We start from the raw sequence: 21970 nt of genomic DNA on the forward strand, positions 1-21970 counted from the left end.
CGCTACATGCTCCTATACCACCCAGCACTTTTCTTTTTTTGCCTTTGCATTTATAATTAAATAATTATATTATGGTCTTTTCTACTGTAAAGTCTACAGGGCAGGGGCTGTGACCTTCTGATTCACTGCTAAGTCCACAGTGGCAGGCATAGGAGGACTCACCGTAGGAACTTAAATAAGATACAACGGGTCTTCAAAAGTTCATGGAAAGATTTATATTTTAATTCCACTTTTCCACGAACTTTTTGAAATACCCTCATCTGTTGGCTGTGAACTAAACAGTGGAGAGCTTAAAAGCCCTTGCAGACTCCACTTCCTTGATCCTAACTAAGGAAGATCCTCCAGGGCCTAATTTCTGGGAGGAAGAGAAGGGAGCGGGGCAGGGGGGAGTTCATAGTATATATCAAGCACCAGCTACAAGAACTTTGGGTAAGGGGGAGTACCGCAGATTGCAGAGCAAGCACATTCATAGATAATAAACACACCTGCGAAGTGGAATAGCTGAAGATTCCCAGCTGAATCATCTGGTCAATGAGCCAACCGGGGAAGGAAGGGGGGCTGCCTGTTTCACTTGGTCTTGACCCTAGGGAACCCCACTTTGGGTCTCTTCGGTCTCACGGTGAGGTGCAGTGTTGGTTTGAGCCTGCCCAAGTCTTTCCGAACACTGCATCAGCTGTAGCAGTCAGAGTTCCTCATCCACTAATGGTTGAGCCACAAGAAACAGACTTTTCCTAAAGCTGGAGATTCCAGCTAGCCATGAGGAACAATTTGTATCTTATCTTCCCCTACTAGACTAAATTCTTTTACCCTCTGTGTTCCCCCACAGTACCCAATAAATGTGCCCATAACAGGTGCCCAATAATGTGGGTATCCTGGGAGTGAGAAAAGACTGAGTCCAGACCACCAGGCAACACTGTGCAGTTGTCCCCTGATGTTGGGACAGGGACAGGAAGAGTGTCACCCGAGAACTCCATCAACCTTGATTTAAAGCCACCTTCTCCCACAGGCAGCCTCCTTCACATACTGTTTCCAAATCAGGAACACAACAGAGCCACCTGCAGTACGTGAACTTTTTATTCTTCATAGAGTGCTCAAAACATGAAGAACAAGCTCATTATAAACGGGAGTTACAACTAGGAAGACAAACAGCAAAGCAGACCTGTGCCTGCTCCCTGCCCACCCCTCCTGCAGCTCTCCTCCAACTCATTGCCGGGAGCAGAAACATCAAACAAGAACCTTGGGCTTCAATTCAAACATTCCTCCAAAGACATCCCTGCTCTGGGCATTTGGCAGGCCCATAATCAAGGATGAGTGGAAGATCAGGGCCAGGACTGGGAACAGAACCCCAATGAACACCTAGTAGGGGAGTGACCCCCTCTCTCAGAAGAGATACCTCTCCAACCCCAATGATCCCCAGAAAACGACTGAAGTTCTGGGCACCTGTGGAAACCTTTCTCAGCTTTGAGGAGTAGACTTTAAGGTTGGTAACTTCACAGGGGCTTTCCCCCACGTGTAGGCTCCTCTACTCCATCCTGGCAGAAGACAGGTATCATCACCCACACAGCTCCTCCTGAGGCCTTCCAAGAGAGCCTACAGGCTCTCACAAAGAAGAGGTGGTCCCAGAAGAGGTCCTGCCTCCTTCCTGAGCCAAAAGTATCCTCCTTCAGCACATCCTCACCCCCCAACTTCTGTTAACACAAGGATGCCCAAGCCAACATAGGCTCCCTACAGATGCCATAGGGAAGCCTGCTGTGTTTTCTACAAGCAAACCAGTGGCTGGGCCAAAGGACAGACACTTCATTTCAAAGTGTGCTGCAGCCAAGCCAGACAAGGCCATGGAGCAGAAGGGACAGGCTGAGAGAGCAGCTTAGTGGGTGGATGGGAGGGCAACAAAGCCTTTTTCCTAAGTATAGGTGTCTCCCAAAGGCATAGTGGGACGTCCCACTTCCAGACCAGCTGACTGGTCCAATGCAGCTGAGTCCTAAGGCCAGACAGAATGACAGTGAGCAAGACAGTGCCACACCTACCTGCCCACCAGTAGTTTTTAACCTAGGAGCCTCCAACTGGGGTTGAGGGAGGAGGGGAAGACGGCAAGAAGGTTTTGGTAACATCAGCTTGGCCCAACCCTTAACTGAGATTAATGCTAAGGGAGGGGAAGAGCAGCAGGGCTGCCCCCACCCTCCATTCCCATTCCCAAGGCCCTGACAGAACCATCCCCACGTGCTCAACAGGATGCAGAGGGACGCCACACGGGGGGAAAGGTCTTATAGCCAGAGGCTCTTGACCCCACCCACAAAAGGCACATTTTAATTGGTTTCCAAAAGTTCAAACCCTGTGGAGGCACAGAGTTTGGCATCTGGACAGGCAACATGAACAGACACGGAGGCTTGATTTCAAACACACAAGTAGCCCAAAGTCCTGACCTGGAGGGGTCCACACATTGGAGGTGGGTGAGAACTCAAAGAGCAAAGAGGAGCTCTCCCCCCACACACCTCTCACCTCCCCACATTCACACTTGACACTCAGTGGAAAGGTCAGTGGGGTGGGGGATGGCAGGGAGCAGCCTGGAGAGCAGACATCATCCACCTTCGTTCACACTGCATAAGATGAAAACAGACTCAAGACACGGCAGAGACTGGACTAGACCACACAGGCTCCTTGCCCTCAGGGGGATGGATGGGTGTGAGGCTGAGGAGGAGGCGCCCTGCTTGCCCATAACTCACAGACAAATGGGCTGCTTGGTCCCTGTCCTAGTCTCAGTAATACTAGGAGCCCCTCCAGGGGCTGGAGGGAAACAAAGAGGATGGGGGTTTGGCCATGGGAAGAAATGGCTGACCATCCTTGGGGAGCAATAAAGCATGTGCTAGCAACCAGTCTCACCCCAGGTACCACACCAACCTGCAGCTCATCCCTACCCTGTCTTGAGAGCTAAATTCCTTGTTCCAATTACCTGGAGCCCCCAAAGCTAAGGGGTATGAAAACAGACAGGTAGGAAAGACTCAGGTCTCACAAAGACACACAAGTTGCACATGGAATCTGAGGCCTCCAGTGGGAGCCGAAAGAGCCCACTTCCAGCAGCCTCAGGAAAGGCAGGAGAGAGGGGGGCAAGGAGCACCACAGAGGACAGACTGCGCCCTGCCCAAGTGAGAATGAGTTCGGTAGGAGGGGGGGTGAGTGGGCACGAGCCCTGTCTAAGCAACAGGTCCATGCCAACCCCCTGGGGCTGGGGGTGAGGAGGACTACTTGGGGGGACTGGGGGGGATCTGCAGCAGTGTGGGTGAGGTCTCCATTATGCGCACCAGCAGCCGGTCGATGTAGCTCTCCAGCTCCTGCACGTGCTCGTCACGCTGGCTCAGCTCCCGCTCCCGCTGCAGGAGCAGACTGATGAGCTCGTCATGGGTCAGGTGGTAGTACTTGGCCGACTGGTCCAGCCCAGCTGAGTCCTGAGGCCAGACAGAATGAGAGTGAACAGGGCAGCCCCAGGCCTACCTGCTCCCCAACACCCCAGTTTCACTACCACAGGCCCCTGGAGCTGCCTCTGTCTCCAGTGCCAGAGGCAGCCTAACTGGCTTCAGGACTCTGGCACGGAGGACCCAGCCTGCTTTGCTCTCCCCAGCACCCTGCCCTGTGACTCCTGACCTTACCCCACAGCAACACCTATCTGTCATATGCCCCTGGCACTCTGCTGGGCCTCACCTTCAGCCTCTTGGTGTCCACGGTCTGGCCAATCTGGGGTGCCAGAGCCACAGGTTGGACGCTGCCAGATGTGACTGTTTTCAGCTTCTCCAGCCCACTGCTCAGGGCTGTGCTCAGACTGGAGCGGGGCTGCTTCCTGTCGGGGCTGCCCTCCACAGAGGTGGTACTGAGGGGCTTTACGGGGTGGGGACTGTGAAGACATACAGGAGATGGGTTATGGGACAGAAGGGTGGCACAAGTCAAAGGTGAGGCCACCTTCTCAACGGAGCCTCAGGTCTGCTGGACAGAAAACCCACCACTTGATGGTGGCTGCCCCTACACTGTCAAGGTCACAGGCAGCTGCATCCAGCACTCCGCAGCATACTTCTCTGCTCTCCTCAAACCCACCCTGCCACCCCTTTCCCGTTCCACTCCCTCTGACCTGATGACCTGCCCCTTCACAGGGACAGCAGAGGCCATCCTACAAACTTCTCTGCACCTGACCCAGTCTTTGCCAGGGATGTCCCCCTCCAGCCATCCTCCCTCCCTGCTCTTCTATACTGTAACCTTTCTCTAGGGGGGAGACCAACTCTCCCAGTTTTCCAGTTTTCCGAGGACTGTGAGGATTGACTGTCAGTGCTAAAACCAGGAAAGACCTGGGCAAATTGGGATGCTCGGTCTCCAGCTTCTCTACTGGTTGCTTCCCATCTGCATTTAGAGGGGCCTGCAAACCTTCCCTTGACCTTGTGTTTGCTCTAGCTAGCCCCCTCAGTCAGCCCTCCTTCTTCCTTCTCACCAGAGCCTTTCCAGAACATGTTGACTACATTCCACCCCTAATTTCTTACCTTTCGTTGACTCCCCAACCCATTAGAATGGACATCGCCTCCACTGCCCACAAGTGTACTTGCTAAGATTACCAACCCATGGTGGTTCTCACCTCACCAACCCCTCTGTGGCCCCCACACTTGGACCGCTCCTTCCTTTGGGCCACCCTCCTTCTCCCCATTTCCTCCAAGACCTCCATCTGGTTTTTGGACAGCCTTCTCAGTTGTAACTGCTAGTCTGCCCTGGGGGTTTCTCCTCTCCTTCTCCTTGGTTCCACCACCCCCAACCTCCATCTCCAGCCCAGACCTCACCCCAGTCTCTAGACCTGCAGAGACAGCTGCAGGCTGCTCGCTCCGCTTGGGTACATCACACTGCCCCCTCCACACCTGCCCTTTCCTCTGGGCTCCCCTGGCAGTGAGCAGCACCTCTCAGGGAGTCCCTCTGACTCTTCCCCTTCAGCCTCGGCCTAAACATTCAAGTCCTGCTACCTTCCCACCTTCTCTCAAACTGTCCTCTCCTCTCCAGGCCTGTGCTAGCTAATTTCAGCCACAGCCTAAGTCAGCTCCTCAATTGTAGCCTTGCCCACCTCCAACCATTCTTCCATTCCGCTGCAGGATAATAATCTCAGCCTTCCCAATGCTTAAAGATCCTTAACGGCTCCCAGCAAGGTAAGAAGATACAATCTCTAACACAGTTTGGCCCTGCCCTTTCCTCACAGCCCACGCTGGAAACATATCTTCAGGCCCTTACAAAGGCTATTCCTCTGTCCGGAACATTGCCCCTTCCTCCCACTGGCCTGCTAATTCTTACTCATGTTTCAAAGCTGTGCAAGGCTACCTCCTCCAGAAAGCCTTCCTGATTTCCCCAGGCGGACTACAATGATCCTCCTCTAGGATTCCCCAGCACCCTATACCTGTAACATCTACATAAATTGTAAGCATCAGGTCCCCAAATCAACTAACCTGCCCCTGCAGGGCCTCTTACAAATTTAATCTTATTTCACAGAAGATTTAGACCATTCAGGAGTAGGAAGCAAAATAGCTTAGCATAGGGCCCTGAACTCTACTCAAGGAAGGCTCACCCAGACCCAAAGAGGCCAGCTCCGTTACTCAGGACAGGACTGTGAATACACTCACAAATGCGAAAAAGGGGCACAGCACTCAGGCATGGGGCAGACAGAAGGGAAAAGAATGTTTCTCAGTCCCTTCCTGCCACCTAGGAGTCTGCACCAGGGATGGTGGCATAAAAGCAGCTCTAATGCCACCTATGGGCTGTGACTGGGAAAGGGAGGATGATGACCAGCATGGCATAAAAGCAACTTGAATGAGGGGCCAGAAGGCCTGGGCTCTCGGTCTGATTGCCCCCCTATATCTGATGGACCCTAGACCCTGCAGCTGTCATGGACTCCATTTCCTCATCTGAGAAATGGGGACAGCTCTATGTGGCCCACCCACTTCATGATGTAAGGAACATGCCAAGTACAGACATGAGGTCAACTATGGGAAGAATAAAACGTCCAAAAAGTGGGGAGTAGAACTTGAGGTTTTACTGGAAGACAGACAGCAGGGCCAGCTGGGGATGCTGTAACCATGGAGCAAGGAAGCCATGACCACCAGCTCCCCCACATCTTCTCCCTCCCCTCAGGGGAGCGGCATCACCATCTACCACTGGGAGAGAAAGCTGGGAGCAGCCCGGACTCCGCCTATTTGCTTCTCACGTATCAGCACTGGCCCCTGGGGCTTCCCTTCTTGGGTCCACTCTGTCTTCCTTACTGGGCTGAGAATTCTTTGGGAATACAGTGGGGACAGTGTCTTTCATCTCTGTTCAGTGTCTGATGCACAGGAGATGCTCAGTGAATTTGGATACCCAAATGCACAGCTAGCAAGTGCCCGAGCAGGGTGGGGGCCTCCTGGAGGCCAGTACTGGAGCCTGTCCTGCTCATCAGAGGTGGTGGCCCCTCTGCTCTCCCCCCTCCTCTTCCCTCAGGACTCCAGAGCACAAACGTTCCTCTGGACTTGCTGCCCTGGCGAAAACACACCCATCACCTCCCAGTGCCAGGAGTCTAAGGCACAGGGGAGAGAGACTAAGTCATATCCCAGTGCCCTAAGTATTTACATCTCCTCTCTCGTTACCCCTCGCCAGCCACCTGGTAAATTGCAACCTCATAATTCTTCCAGACTGATGACATAGTGACCACAGTCACATAGTCATCCGCTGTCCACTCAGCAGTCCTAAATGTACAAGAACCACCCCATGAAAGGCAAAAAAACAATGAAAAGGCAGACCAATGAAGCACCTGCTGGGACTAGAGAACCTTTTTTCTGAGGGTCACACGTGTGGAAAGCATTTTAGTTTTTCTTTTTTTCCTCTGAAGGCATCTCCAGCTTTCTCTCTGACCTAAATCCTGGTCCCTCCTCTGGCTATACACCCTGCCCAGACTGCTCCCTCACCCGGTCTCCTCTCTGGGCTCCACTGCCAGCCTGCTCTCCCAGGGCCTGCCCCAAGCCCTGGCTCCTGCTGGACAAGCTGCACTCCCCGCCCACAGCACCCTTGCAGCTGAGTGCAGAGCTCTGGAAGGGCCTGGGCACAACTCTCACCCCCCTTCCCCTGCCAGCCCACATTGGCTCTCCCCTACTTCACTCCTCACCCCTGCACTTCCTCAATGTCATTCCCCAAACCTCTGACTTGTGGGGGCACCCAGACTGTCCAAAGTCCCAAGAATCAGGCAGCTTCAGAGCTGGCACCACAGAAAGCTCAGGTCTCCAAAGCCCCCACCTGCCATTGGAAAGGATGAGGCTCCTGGGCTGCTTTGCCCCTCTCCACCCACTTCCTCCCAGAAAGTGCTCTCAGGGTGGACGCTCACCTGGCACTGGACTGTGGCTCCTCAGCTGGTCGTGTCTCCAAGGGCAGAAGCACAAGCAGGGAGGCTGGGGTGGCTGCAGCGCTGTCTTCCCCGTGTGGGGCAAGGGAGCCCCCAAGTGGGGAGGGCTCAAAGGGACCAGGAGGTGAGGCCAACTCCCCTGGGGTTGGGGAGGAAGAGGTCGGGGGCCAGGCTCCAGGCAAGGGAGAACATGGAGGGCTGGGCCCCCCATGATGGTGGCTGGCCCAGGGCAGGAGAGGGGGTGGTGGGAAGGCAGGCTCTGGGGGGGTGGGCAGCTCTTCTGGACCAGAATGGATGGAAGATTCCCTGGACCCTGGCAGGGATGTGGATGGGAGGTTGGGGGAATCTTTCGGGGAATCTTCATTGCCCTGAGACAAGAAGGGGCCCAAGGCATTCTCCTCAGAGGCCCACTGATCAGCCTGCTGGGAGGTGACTGACAGGGGCCCAAGCCCCTCTCCTACTGGACCCGGGCTCTGGGCCTCCTCAGGAGCTTCAGGGCCTTCTCTTCTCTCTGGAGCCCCCCAGATCTGCTGACTCTCAGGAGCCAAGCTCTCTGAGTAACAGGGTACAGGGGTGGGATCCTCAGTGCAGCTGGTGGGCACAGATAAGCAGGGCCCAGACATAGGGGGGATGGCATCCTCCACTAGATCTTCCAGGCCTGGCTCACCCAGCAGGGTTCCAGAAGTACTGCGGTCAGACTCCTCCGACTCAGGCTTCTCTCCCTCCTCCTTGCTCTCCTGGGGATCAACAATCAGTGCACTTCGGGAGGCATCTTCTTCTCCTGTCCCTGCCCCACTGCTACTCAGCCCCGCTGCAGCCTTCTCTTCCTCCGCCTCATTGTCCTGGGAACTTGAGGGTGTGAAGAGGCGTGGTGGCTTGGGAGGTGGTGTGCTGGGCTGAGGCCCCTCATCCGACACCCACTTGGGTTTAGGCTCTGGCTCTAGGTCCAGTGGGGGAAGCCCCTCACTCCCCTTGGGGCTCACAGTTTCTGGTGATTCTGGCTGTACCCGGGGAGGAGGCAGCTCCACTGGTGAGGCCATCTCAGCTGCAGGAGAAATGATGACCACATCCCAAGGCCAGGAATCGTCGACTGTATTGAGCTCATGGAAAAGCTGGCTTTCACCTTGGGAGGCCTCCTTGTCCTGGCCTTCAGCAGCATTGTCTGGGCCAGGCAGCCTCTCCCACACACTGATCACTTCTGGGGAGCTAAACAGAGACGTCCCACTGTCTGCTGGACTCTGCCCTGCTTCCCCTTCTGGGGCTGGTGGCTCCCTGTCTGATTCTGAGGTTGAGGCTCTTAGGTGCAGCCGGGCTGAAATGGAGGGCAGGCTGGCCCCGAACGACCCGAGGGTCCCCAGATCAGCGGCACTTGTGTTCTCGTGGTCCAGTCCCAAGTCCAGAGGAACCCTGGGCTCCAGCCACACGCTGCTCCCACCTCTTCCTCCTCCGCCCCCAGGGTCTCCCTGAGGTTCAGCTGCCTTCACTGTCACAGCCTGAGGGCCAGGGTCTTGCAGCCCAGCCACCTCCAGCCCCACTCCTTCACAGGCCAGGATCTCGCTCCTGGCCTCTGGACGTAGCCTGCCAGCAGCAAAGACGTTGAAGGTGTCGTCCCACTCAGGCAGGGCTTTCCCAGGGGAGGCCCAGGGGGTGGGGCTGGCCCTCGAGGCACTGGGGAGAGAGGGAGCAGGTGAAGGAGAGTTTAGTGCTATGTCGGCTACGAGCTCCTCGAAGAAGGGGTTGTTCTGCAAGGAGGTGAGGAACGGGTTGGTAAGACCCATGAATCCAGATGGGGTGGCTTCAGGGGTGGCGGTGGTGGCGGCAGCAGTGGCAGCAGTGGGGGAGGCGGCTGCAAAAAGGTTAATGCTTAGCATGGGAGCAGCGGTGGGAGCAGGAGTGGGGGGGGCCGGAGCCCAGGGGGAGGAGGGGAAGTGGTGAGGAAGAGCAGCTGGGTCAGATTCTACCTGAGGAGACACGTCCAGGCTGTGGAGGGAGACAAAACCGTGAGCCTCCTGGTTAATGCCAAGACTGGAAAGGCCCCTGCTGAACACCACGCCCCACCCCCCGCCTTGGGAAGAGGGGCTGCAACACACACACACTGGGCCAGGGGACAGAGGGAACACCCCAACATATAACATTGTTAGATATCACCCAAGGAGAGAGAAATCCTCACACCAACCCACGAGAGCAATAATCCCATTTTACACGCAGGATCCATACCTAAACCAAGTGTTTTCCACTATCCCATGCTGAAGGTTCTACTCAACCTCAGATTTACGCTTGCAAAACTAATCCCAAAGCACTGTGCATCCCTTTTAGAACCGAGACCGAAGAAAATACCAGCTGGCTTGGAGGAGATGAAAAAACATCCCTCCAAGCTGAACAAAGCTCCATTAAGAGAACCTAGCAGGGAATCTGGAATTCTGACTCCTGAACAGACTGGGTTCCACTAATCCCTTGTAGAAACAGGAGGTAATAGGCCAGCCCATGGCTCACTTGGGAGGGTGTGGTGCTGATAACACCACAGGTTCAGATCCCTATATAAGGATGGCCGGTTAGCTCACTTGAAGAGCATGGTGCTGACAACACCAAGTCAAGGGTTAAGATCCCCTTACCGGTCATCTTTGGGGGGAAAAAAAAAAGCAACAGGAGGTAATGATGGCGCTGTCATCAGGCATGACAGGTGTCAGTCAAAGAGAACCTGCCCCTCTTGATTCTTCAAGGAGCAGCCTTAAGTGGCTTAGGACAACGAGACACCTGCTGAGGACATTCGCTGAGGATGTCTACTGTCAGGAGTCCACACAGTAGCACCCAGCAGATGGTGCCCCCTCACCTCACCTCACCTCTCTTATGAGTCAGACTTGTGAGACACTCTAAGCTCCCAAGACCCCTATTTCTTGACCGCTCCCTGCGGAAACATCCTGGGGAAACTCCTATATCCATCTCCTCCTCTCAGCCAGCTTCTGCCATAGGTAATGTGGGTGGTGAACCCTGACTGAGGTAGCAGAGGCCAGGCTCTGCTGGCCTGCCCATAAGGAATGCAGGTTGGGGTAGGAGGGGCACCTGTGGAAAGAGGCCTAGCTGTCTGGAGCTTGCCAGGATTCTTCTGGAACCCCAGGCCCAGACAGGGCAGGCTCACACACAGAGCTGGGCTGAGGCAGGGTCAGCTGTCAGCAAACACCATGGCAGACGATGGGAAGGAGTCCAGTGCAACCAGAGGCAAAGGAGATTCCAGAGACAGCTAGAGGAGGGGGGAGGTCGGCCTCACCGGCAGGTCACAGCCAGGTCCCAAACTCATGGGTTTCTCATAAGAATCCAGCTTCTAGAGATTCTCATGACCCTATTTCTCCCCTGCAATAACTTCCCATTCAAGGGTGGATTTTCAGTCTCATCCCCACCACCTAGAGATGGAGGGAGGGGGAGGTAAAAAATCCCATCCCCACCCGAACTTCTCAGCACTGTTCTGCTTCTATGGACGTGGTGAAGATACCAAAAGGCAGAGAATCCTGGGCCCAGAGTCCCAACCCTGGCAAGAGTCCCTTCTCCCATCATTCCAAGCAGGCCCCAGGGCTCAGGACCAAGGGGAGCGAACAGCAATGTACCACCACCATGTGGGTCCAGCACCCCATTAGAGTATCCACACCAGACACACCAGCAGGATCCGGGGCTGGGGTACTTTGAGCCACCTCTCTTGCCAGCCCCCTTTATGACGAGTGGCCAGAGTGGTCTGAGGGAAGAGTCCCATCAACATTAAAAAGCACCAAGCTTAGCTCTACACCCCCCAGCCCTGGCCTGGCCCCCAACTCACCCTTGCCGTCTCACAGCAATCTGGCTGGCAGTCAGAAATGCAGGGAGAAGAGCGGCAGGGAAGTGAACTGGGAGCCCCAGCCTAGGCTCAGCACCCTCCCCACCCCCACCGGCTCCCCAGAGGTGCACATGAACCCGTTGGTATGGTATCGGCAAAGGGCTCTCCCTAGAGGAAGGGACTCTGAGGCGCCAGGCCTGTAGGTTTCCCAGAGCTAGCAGTACCCCTGAGAGCCTCCCGTCCATCCTCCTACCCAGCAACATGCCCCCTTCATGCCTTCCTCTCCCTCACTCCACACCAAGGGCATATTCTGAAGCTTCTCACTTTAAAACATCCCCTCCCTACCATTCCATCTGTCAGAGACATGTTCCTGTTTGTGGTTACCTTTGCAAGATGTGCTCCCAGAACAGAGATAAACACCTCTGCATCCTAGAACGCATCACTGGCCTGATGGTCTCCCTACCCCCAAGCAGAGGAGGCAGCAACATGTGCTGATCTGTCTTCTCTTTTAGGATCCAATGTTGGGCAAAGAAATGTCTCTGCCCTTTCATCCTGAGGGAATAAGAGTTTAGGGCCTACAGGATCCTTGTGACAATTGGTTGAACCTGCCATTTAATGCAGGAATCACCTGTTCACTCTAACAGCCCCCCCCCCCCCTTTTTTGGTGGCTGGGCCAGTACATGTATGGAACATTAGACCTTGGTGTTACAAGCACCACACTCTAACCAACTGAGCTATCTAGCCAGCACTCCCTCTTCTTAAACATTATGCCATGGGGTCACCACTGTAACTGGAGGCCAGATTTCCTTAGCAGACACCTCTTCCTTAGGCTGAGTGAGCCCTGGGTCCTTGTTATTTCTATGCATTGGTCCCAGAGGTAGCAAGTGCGGCTGCATAGGCTCTCCACCAGCCAGTCCCCAAAAGGCCAAAGACAGCCTCCGAGGCATGCCCACCCCCAGCGGCACACCTTTCAGCCATCCCTCCTAAGGAATGACCTCCTGGTACCCTCCTGAAATGTGCCCCAATGTCCAGGAAATGTCCAGGAGACTGGACACATCCTTTCCCATCATCTGAGCACAATGAGGTGACAGACAAAGGCCTTGTAAACTGTAAGTAGGGAGACCATATAATTAATCTTCCAACCCAGAACACTGTTAATACAGTAACCATGCCAGAGAAATAGGCACAAATAGGACATAAGGCTACACTAACTCTAAGTCACTGGGCACATGTTATAGTTACTCATTTACACCACTAAGAATGCAGCCTGAGACCCTGAGCTCTTTCAGCAGCCACAGCAAATTCCAGGCTCGCTGGAACCTGGATGTCCACCACCCCTGGTGAGGAGCTGGAGGAGTTGCAGAGATGGCTAAAGGCCATAATAACATACTTGCCTCTATGTTGCACCACACTTACCCCCAATTAAAAAATTTTTGTGTTCAACATCTCATTCCCTACTCTGCACAAAGTTCTATGGTTGGGGGAGGAGGCAGGAGAGCACAGAGATAACCTGCCTGGAATAGACACAAAGACAGTCAGCTTTGGCACTGGTTGGTTTAACACGTGATCTTGCCTATCCTCAAACAGGCACTGAGTAGCCGGTGCTGCAGCTCAGCAGGAACGGTTCACCACAAGGCTGGCAAGCAGGTATGAGGCCCGTGTCCCAGTCACGGCTTAATATCAACTACCTACTCCTCCTCCCCCACACTGGTAGGGGCCTAATGTAACAGCCATGGGACCTAGCAGACGAGAGCCATGTCAGGAGGAACAAGAGGTCCATCTTCTCGGGCCTTCACGCCCTCCTTCCTTCTATTCCAGCCACTGCATTCTCCAACAGCACCAGCATTTTTCTGGATACTGTACTCAGCACATTTTTCTTCTGGCCTCTCTCTGGGGCACTAGTGCCACAAGGGGGCACTAGAGGGCGCCTCTACCCTTGCTAGTGAGGAACACCCAGCAATCTGCAGTGGGAGCTCCAGAGCTGAGTCATCCCAAACCTCTGGGCCTGTAGACAGCTCCTGGGCCCCAGGGGCTGGAGATCCTGTAGCTCCATTCAGTCACTCCAGTTCTGGATCTAACCTACAGCTTCCTGCCATGAGCTAGCCCACTCTCCTTCCCTCCTCAGAAGCCCTAAAGCAAGTCCTCCGCGTAAGCACCAACAGTTGGGTCTCCCAGGCCAACCTTCCCCTTCCTTCAAGGCAAACTGGGCCAGGGGGCTGCAGATGGAGCTCAACGTCCAGGTTTCACATCTCTCCAGGCCAGGACACCTTACCCAAAGAACATCCCCTCCTGCCCCACCTGGATGCATGGCAACAGAGCCTGCCCCTGCAGCTGCTACCTGCAAAACGGGTCCAGGGAGGGCAGGGATGCCCCCCCCCCCACCACCACTGGGGATCTTCTCCAGCCTGCTGAGGACAAGTCTCAGAATTCAAGTATGAGCAGGACAGAAACCTCAGGTTCCTTACATCCATCAGAGACTCTGAGAGGCCATTAGGGAGACACAGAGAAGCATAAGAAAAATTGAGACTAAGAATCCCAGGAGCAACGACAACCCCAATATCGCTCACAGTCACAGCCTGCAGGAGTCTAAGCCCAAAGCCTGGGCACTCACCTACAAATGACATCACAGAAAAATGCGCCCTAGCATCTGCCCTGCCCTGGAAAAGGCCCAGGGACATCCTACAGACAGCCCCTCTGGGCCCACGGTCTGTGCCCCTTCTGATCCGGGCCCCCAGCTCCTCTCAGCAAATACCCTTTTCCAGGTCTCTGCTACCTCCCTCCACCTCACCACCTCCACATACCCCTGACTGTCACAAAGCCGCCAGGCTCAGCCTGGGCATCTGGGAAAGGCCTGTCCCCTTCCTCCCAGTCTTGCCCTAGACTGCAGATAGCCAGCAGATCCCTTGGGCTCTGCTGAGCAGGGGCTGGGTGGAAGGAACAGAAGCTGCTGTGCTTAGCGTGAAGGCCAAGGGTGGCATCCCCCTGAGCCTGACACACCCCAAACACCCCTCGTCTGTGAGGCTCTGGTGAGGGCTGTCAGTTGGCCAGGGCCCAAAGCCAGATGCACCCTGCATTTCTTTCTCCACTCCTCTCAGCAGGCTCAGAATTTCGCAGGGAAAGAGAAAAACCACGACTACAGACTCCTCTCCCCTCTTCCAGGGAACAGGTTTAGGGTCTTTCCTCTGCCCTATCTCTAGACTATTCACCACTGTGCCCAGCCTTCCCACCCTTCCTTCCTGTCCATATATCATCAAGCAGGGAGGGGCAGGAAACAGCTGCCATTGCCACACCAGCTGGGGCTGGCCCCGGACCTTTGGGAAGGGGGGACACATGCTTCTGTGCCCTGTGCCTGGATCCCCTCACTGGGCTCTGCCAGACAATTCAGCAGCCTCCCCTGGCTCAGAGTTAGGAGTAGGCAAAGGGGCTGGGGTGAGGGTCGGGGCTCTGTGCAGGGCCTGAGCTGGGGGAGTCAGCACATTCCAAACAGAGCAGCCACCACCAGCACTTGCAACAGTGCCTTACCCCAAGACCAAGAAAACCAGAGAAGGACAGAGCCCAAGAGTCTCGAGGACAAAGGGTAGTTCACATATTTCACAGGAGCTGTCCACAGCCTCTTGCCAGGCTGGGAAGCAACTGGGGGCGAGTGCATGGGGGGGCGGGGGAGGGGCATCAATTGACTCCCACCTCCCTGAGGGAAGAGATCACAGAACCAGCCAGGGGAAAATCCTCTAGCTACAGAGAGGGGAAGGGTAAGTCTGAGGGTGTAGTCCCTAGTCCCCACCTCTCTACCTGCCAAGGCTTCCTTACCTTGTGGCCACAGGGTAAGAGGTAGCAGCGGTCAGGAAGCAAAGAATTCATACAAATGGACTTTCCCTGGTTTTCTCCTATTCCTCCCCCTCCCTCGGGGGTGGGCGTGCCAACTCATGCAGCAAGGCCGGTGGCTGAGGAGCTAGATGTCTCTGTCCACGGGACTCTCGGAGGACCGTGCCCTTGCAACTCATCTGTGTCAGTGAGCACAGAACAAGCCTTGGCTTGGGGAGAAAGGGGACCCCCACTTAACCATGCAAAGCCAGAGCCCCAGCAGCCTGCACGAGGGCACATCTACTCAGTCCTCCCTGCCCCAGGGTCCAGGCTGCAAACATCCCAGCATCTTCCGCAAGGGGCAAAGCTGGTCTTGCCAAAGACATACCTGGGTTTCTGAGTTGGTTCCTTGGCTTCTCTCAAGCCAAACCAGCTACTCTTGGCCTTTTCCTCCCCACTGGATGAATGGTAGGGGGGGAGCCCCAGGGTGGGACCCCCCTTCTCCCCCAGAGAGCCGCGGCGCCCCAACTCGCTCCGGTTCAACCCCTGGTGGTGATGGTGGAAGAGGCCCATCCGGGGCTTGCGCTCCTCCTTCCGAGCTCCTTCCTTCTCTGCTACAGCCTCAGAGGAGGCTACCATGGGGGTGGCAACCTGCACTGGCTTCCCCTCTGGAAGCCGGGCCCCCTCATCCTCTCCAGAGCGGCTGGCCCCAATGGCCAGCACTTTGGCCTGAGTGCTCAGCTCCTCCTGTCCAGGCACTGCCTCCGAGCTGCTGGTGCTGCGGCTGCCCCTGCCCCAGGAGTCATCTGCGGACCGAGGTCCCTCCTCGGAGGGCCGGGAAGAGACACTGTGCAGGGAGTTAGAGGGTGGAAATGGGCCTGAGATCGAGCTGCGGTGCCGCACAGGGCCCTGGGGCTCCTCATTGTAAATGTGGCTCCCATTGACACACAGGGAAGAGCGGGAGACAGCATCAAGGTGGCCCTGAAGGTCAAGAAGGGCCCGAGGAGGAGCCGCTCGCATCTGGCTGGCTTCATCGCTATAGGTCCTCTTGTGGGTGAGCAACTTGGGGGACTGTGTAGAGTCCCTGCCTGAAAAGGAAACACACATGCAGTTAGCACACAGAAAGAGAAGCCCCATTTCCTGGCCCCAGGCCTTCCTCACTACCTGGAGGGGAGAGCCAGCCCAGTCCTCCCCTCCCCAAGGGCATGGCCTCTGGCTCCTCACCCCCTTCGGTGGACAGCCAGCTACTGCGGCTTGGCGAGCGGGTGAGGAGCTCAGCACCAGGCCCCTGGTAGGCCAGGCTCCCGCTAGCTGAGGACAGGGTGCTGTCCGAGCCCAGTGAGGTATTGGACTGGGTCAAGGACGACTTTCGCAGCTTGTTGCGGAGGAAGAAGCCTTTGGCTTTGCCCATCTTGCCCAGGCTGCCCAGCTCGGGATCCTCTAGGGCGCTGCTCGGAAGGATGGCGGAGGCAGATTCCAGGTCAAACTTCTTCTTGCCCTTCATCTTGTCCTTGATCTTGCTGAAGGGGGACCGCGGCTTGTCCTTCATGGACAGGTCAAACATGCTAGCGCTCAAGTTGTTGCGAGTGAACTGGATGGTGACTTGAATCTCTCCGCGCTCCTTCTCCTTCTTGCCTGCCTTGGAGTGTAGCTTGTACCACCTGTGAGAAGTGAGGGTGGGCAAAACTCTGGTCACAGGCCCAGGGAGCCTGGCTCCCACCCCAGAGCTGGGCACCTCACAGAGCCCCTCCTTGCTTTGGGAGGCACCCACAACCTCTACCCACAGGCTCCTGCTCTGCCATCAGTCCAGTCTTCTTGGCCTCTGACATAGCTGGGAACTATCCAAAACTTTTCCATGATGGAGAAAACCACATCCTGAGCAGGGGAAGCTCCTCGTGTGCCATTGGGCAAGTCAGCTGTTAGTTACCACTCCATGCCTCCTCCCACCCAGAGCTCAGAGACCTTGCCTCTGCCCCACGCCCCCTCCATCTGAAACTCTGAGGCGAGGCTGGGCCTGGCAGGGAACCCCACATCTCCAGGCTCCTGGTATAGACCGACCAACCCACATTTTTCCCTGTTTACATCATCTCCTCTGGCCAGTCCTAGCCAAAGTTTTACTGAGCCACCAGTAAGCCCAAGAAAAGAACAGCTCACCCAGAGGCCCAGGGCCAGGAACACTGGTGCACATAAGCACATACGCACACACTCCCCCACCCACACACACATACACGCACTGACTCACCCCAAGCCCTGCCAGGAATACCTCTGCAAGATGGAGGCACAGACAACAACGGCAGAAAGAGATCTTAAAGCAAGAGACCCAGGAAGAGAAAGAGCACTCATATCTGTTGAGCATCTACTGTATGTTACAACCAGTGCAACGGTTCTTATATCACTCCTACTTATACATCTCAACACACTGTGAGCTAGGAGACACTACCCCTATTTCACAGATCAGGAAGTTGAGGCTCAGAGGTAAAGTAACTCATCCGAGAACAAGCAGCCAGTAAAGGAGAGGGGAGACTCAGAGCCAGCTTTTCATCACTCCAAAGCCCATGTTCTTCTCACTACACATTTCCCAGAGGCACAGAGAGTCCTAACACACACGACCACTGCACAGGGCAGGTGCAGCCCACCCTCCTAGGGAGGGATGTACTTATGCATGGGTTGGCAGTTTCTTAGAAAACTAAACATATTCTTACCATACAAGGAGCACTCACGCTCCTTGGTATTTACCCTATTGAGGTGAAAACTTAGGTCCACAGAAAACTTGCAACCAAATGTTTATAACAGCTCTATTCGTAGTTGCCAAAACTTGGAAGCAACCAAGATGTCCTTCAGTAGGTGAGCGGATAAACAAACTGTGGTACACCCAAACAATGCAATATCATACAGTGATAAAAAGAAATGAGCTATCATACCATGAAAAGATACAAAAGGCTCTTAAATGCATAAGTGAAAGAAGCCAGTCTGAAAAGTCTACATACTTGTATGATTCCAGTATATGACATTCTGGAAAAGGCAAAATTATGGAGACAATAAAAAAGATCAGTTGCTGAAGGAAGGGAGAGAGGGATGAATAGGCAAAGTACAGAGCTCTTTTTAGGGCAGCACAACTATTCTGTATGATACTATACATGTCATTATATATTTGGCAGAGCCCATAGAATGTGCCGCACCAAGAGTGAACCTAATGTAAACTATGGACTCTAGTTAGTAATAAGGTACTGATAACTGACTCATCATTTGTAACACATGTACCACACTAATACAAGATGATAGCAAAGGAAACTGGGAGGAAAAATAATATGGGAACTCTCTTTACTTTCTACTCATTTTTTCTGTAAGCCTAAAACTGCTCTAAAAGAAAGAGAGAGCACAGAATACAAAAAGGAAGAAACTGAAAGCAACAGTACAAGAAAGTCTTCCTGAACTGAAGGACATGAGTGCCAGCACAAAGGGCCCACAAGTCTGCCCCACAATGAATACAGACAGACCCACACCCACAGATAGACCCACGCCCACAGACATCACTGGGAGGGCTCAGAACACCAGGCATAAAAAGGAGACCCTGAAGGCTTCCAAAGGGGGGAACCAGGTTTATACATCCAGAAATTGGAACAGCATCGGAGGCCTCACTAGCAACACTGGGAATCATATGCAGTAATGTCTTCAAATTTCTGAGGAAGAAGCCTTCCAGCCTAGAATTCCAGACCCAGCCAATCAAGCATGAAGTAGAACAAAGTCTGGTGGCAGTGGTAAGACGGGTCACTGAAGGGTTCAAAGTTCGGAAATGCACACACACCACACACACTACACACACATGCCATTCACACATCCCACACGCACACATACACACACCTCACAGACACGCCATACACACACCACATACACCACACACACACTCACCACACACCTGCCCCCCCACACCACACATACCATATACATACATACTCCACACACAGACACACCCCCAAACATGCCTCAGTCAGTGGGTTGGTGGTTGGGATGATGGTCATTCCCCACCTCAGACCCACCTACCCCACAACACCAGCTCCCTGAGCTTCTGGTGGATATAAGGGGGTAGGGAGTGGGAGATCCTTTGTGTGAAAAGTCCCTGTACATCCTAATATCCAGAATCAAGTCACTGCAAGGGCTTGGTGGTGGTGGTAATTTTTTGTTTGTTTTTAATGTTAAAGTTTAAAAAAAAAAAAAAAAAAGGCTTTCCCAGGACACCTCCTATTACATCCCTTTAGGAGAGTTCATCGTGATTAAAGCCTGTGTGCTCACCATGGGCTACTGCCTGTCCCCTCCTTGGGGGCCCACTCGATGGCCTGAGCAGAGTGAGCCTGGGCTGCTGGTATCTCCTCCCAAACCTGAGACCATCCCCTGGGAAAGCCGGGTCAGGACAGACGTGGCACAAGCAGGGAGGGCAGAAGCTGTGCTCAGAGGGTGCATCTGCCTCTCACAAGACACAGGGGAGTGAGGGGAAGAGAGCTAAGTGAGACAGACACCGAAGGGACATCGTATGTGAAGATGACTGTGGGGCAAGAGGAAAGTTTAGCAGAAAGACCAGCCAGCCAGCATCCACACCCTCTCGTCCCCACTTCCTCAACCCAATGCCCACCCTAAGCCGGACTCTTTAACTCTTTAAAGGCCAAGCCCTAGTCACTTTCCTCAAACCTGGACTCGGCCCCATTTAGCTCAGAAAGATCCTGGGAGGTGAAAGGGAAGTTTACTCCAGCCCCAACCCAACCAAGCCCTGAGTAGCTGGACTCAGCCAGCACAGACGTCCTTTGCTGGGCATAAAGGTCTGGGGTGCCGACCCCCGCTGCTCTGTTCCACACACCATGGCAGTACCGGTGGTTACCTCTGCGGTGCGAGGCTACAGGGAACTATCACTTTCTACATCGTTTATTTTTGCCCTGTTTGAATTTTTTATAAGGAGCATATACTACCATTGTAATAGGAAAAAAAGAAGAAAATTCCCGCTGCTATCTTATGCCCTCATTTTTTGGAGCCACACCATGGGCCATGCTCCTCTCCCTCCCGCCCCCTCAGAGGAAGGAAGGAGGAGGCATCACTAGTCCAGGCTGAGGCTCAGGCCGTCCAGCCAAAGGATCCTTGTCCCCCTCCCCCACAATAAGCATCCTCTCCTGCTCTTCCCCAGGGAATGTGGGTTTCTCCCTGGACCTGCTTTTCAGGGAGGTCAAGAGGGCAAAGAAAAGGTTTTCCTAGATATCTCTGAGACTCTCCCACCCGGGGCAGAGTGAGGCTGAGAATGGCCCCATTTATCTGCTCACCAACTCACCCTGCTTCCCTCTGCCCACCAGCCCAGGGAAGGACTGAAGGGGGCCCTGCCAGGCACCTCGGCACCCGAGGACTCAACCAGAGCAGGCCTTCTCCCAGAAGTGGGGCCCACGCAGGCTGAGATGGCAAGGCCACACAACCAACAGTTCTGGGACAAAGGCCGCATCCCTTCCCCTCTCCAAGTTCCTGCTGCCTCCTGTGTGGACCAGATAGCCTCCCAGTCCTGCCAGGCACTGCGGCACATGCTCCACTCTCCAGTGTTTGTGGCTACGTTGCCAAGGGCTGACATGACCCCAGTGAAGCCGATAGAGACTTTCTCTTCACAGAGCCCCACGTGCAGCAGACCAAGAGCAAGCGGGCTCTGAGCACCTCATCCCTACAGACTGGGGTCCCTGCGGGGAATGCGGCAGCAGGCTCCTGTGGCTCACGTCCGCCTCATCTAGGAAGCTCTCTCAGCCTCCAACCTGGCCTGGTCCGATCTCCTCTTTCCCACCAGGCACATACTGTGAGCCACCTTGCCCTACAACCAGATCTGGCCATGCTCTGCTCTGTGGCCACCATTTCCTAGGTGCCCAGGGTCCCCCAGTCAGGCTGTGTTACCTGCAGACATTTACTGAGTATCGCATGGGGCACACAGCACCCAAGTAAAGAAGTAACGCCTGGCATGAAGGCTTGCGATGCCACAACCCCACAGCAATTCCCTCCTCAGTCACTCTCCCCAGCAGCCATCGCTTCCCATTTAGCCCCATCACTCTCTCTTGCGACCATGTGCGCTGTCTTGTTCCTGGTCCCTAACTCTGAGCACGTGCCAGCTCCTTTAACACACATCCACCCTCAATTCCCCAGGACTGGACACAGGGGTGACAGGTCCTGTGGGAGCAGCAGCAGCCTCCTGCGTTGGCCTCTAATTTTGGAGTTTCTGCTCCTTACTCTGGCCATCCAGGTCCTCTCTCCCTCTCACTGCCCTGCACCCTGCTTGCCTGGCTGGGCCCTGGCAGCCTAGGAACTCTGAGGCCCCAACTGAGGCCCAACCTGTCACTCCCATCCAGGGCTGAGACCCAGCCAAAACCAGTCAGGATCTGACAAAGGCCCCGACATGTGTCTAGATGATGGCTCACAAAACAGAGTGCTCTAACCCCAGTCAGACTGGCTAATATCAAAAAGACTGACAATAACAAATGCTGACGAGGATGAGGAGAAAGGGGAACCCTCCTACTCTGTTGGTGGGACTGTAAATTGGTGCAGCCATTATGGAGAACAGTATGGAGGCTTCTCAAACAATTCAGATAGAACTGCCATAAGTTCCAGCAATCCCACTGCTGGGTACTCACCCAAAGGATTGGAAATCATCATGTCAAAGGGATACCTGCACTCCCATGTTTATCACAGTTCTATTTACAACACTCAAGAGTTGGAACCAACCTACATGTCCAAGAGGTGATAAGATAAAGAAGATATGGTATATATACATAATGGAATATTACTCAGCCATTGAAAAGAATAAAATCCTGCCATTTGCAGCAACACAGGTGACCTTGGAGAAAATTATGTTAGTAAGCCAGGCACAGAAAGAGAAATACCACATGTCCTCATTCATGAGAGGGAACTAAAAAAGAAATAAAAAAGAAAGAAAGATAGATAGAACAATCACAATAATACATTGAACTTTCAAAAGG

At 54.4% G+C, this 21970-nt stretch overlaps 1 protein-coding gene across 3 annotated transcripts in view; it reads right to left on the bottom strand.

The window, feature by feature from the left end:
* Positions 1–1063: 1063 nt before the first annotated feature.
* The window catches only part of RAB11FIP5 (RAB11 family interacting protein 5), a 133242-nt gene continuing 112335 nt past the window's right edge, over positions 1064–21970 (bottom strand). For 2 of the 3 annotated variants that reach the window (XM_063078771.1, XM_063078770.1), the window contains exons 2-6: positions 16209–16645; positions 15373–16072; positions 7364–9049; positions 3697–3886; positions 1064–3443 (exon numbers count right to left, since the gene is read on the bottom strand). In XM_063078771.1, coding sequence (XP_062934841.1) covers positions 3240–3443; positions 3697–3886; positions 7364–9049; positions 15373–16072; positions 16209–16548 — 3120 coding nt within the window. In that variant the 5' untranslated portion in view covers positions 16549–16645 and the 3' untranslated portion in view covers positions 1064–3239. The remainder of the gene's footprint in view (positions 3444–3696; positions 3887–7363; positions 9050–15372; positions 16073–16208; positions 16646–21970) is intronic. The other variant, XM_063078772.1, reaches the window with a different exon arrangement.

This window comes from Cynocephalus volans, chromosome 14 (assembly GCF_027409185.1).
Source record: "Cynocephalus volans isolate mCynVol1 chromosome 14, mCynVol1.pri, whole genome shotgun sequence".
Taxonomy (NCBI): domain Eukaryota; kingdom Metazoa; phylum Chordata; class Mammalia; order Dermoptera; family Cynocephalidae; genus Cynocephalus; species Cynocephalus volans.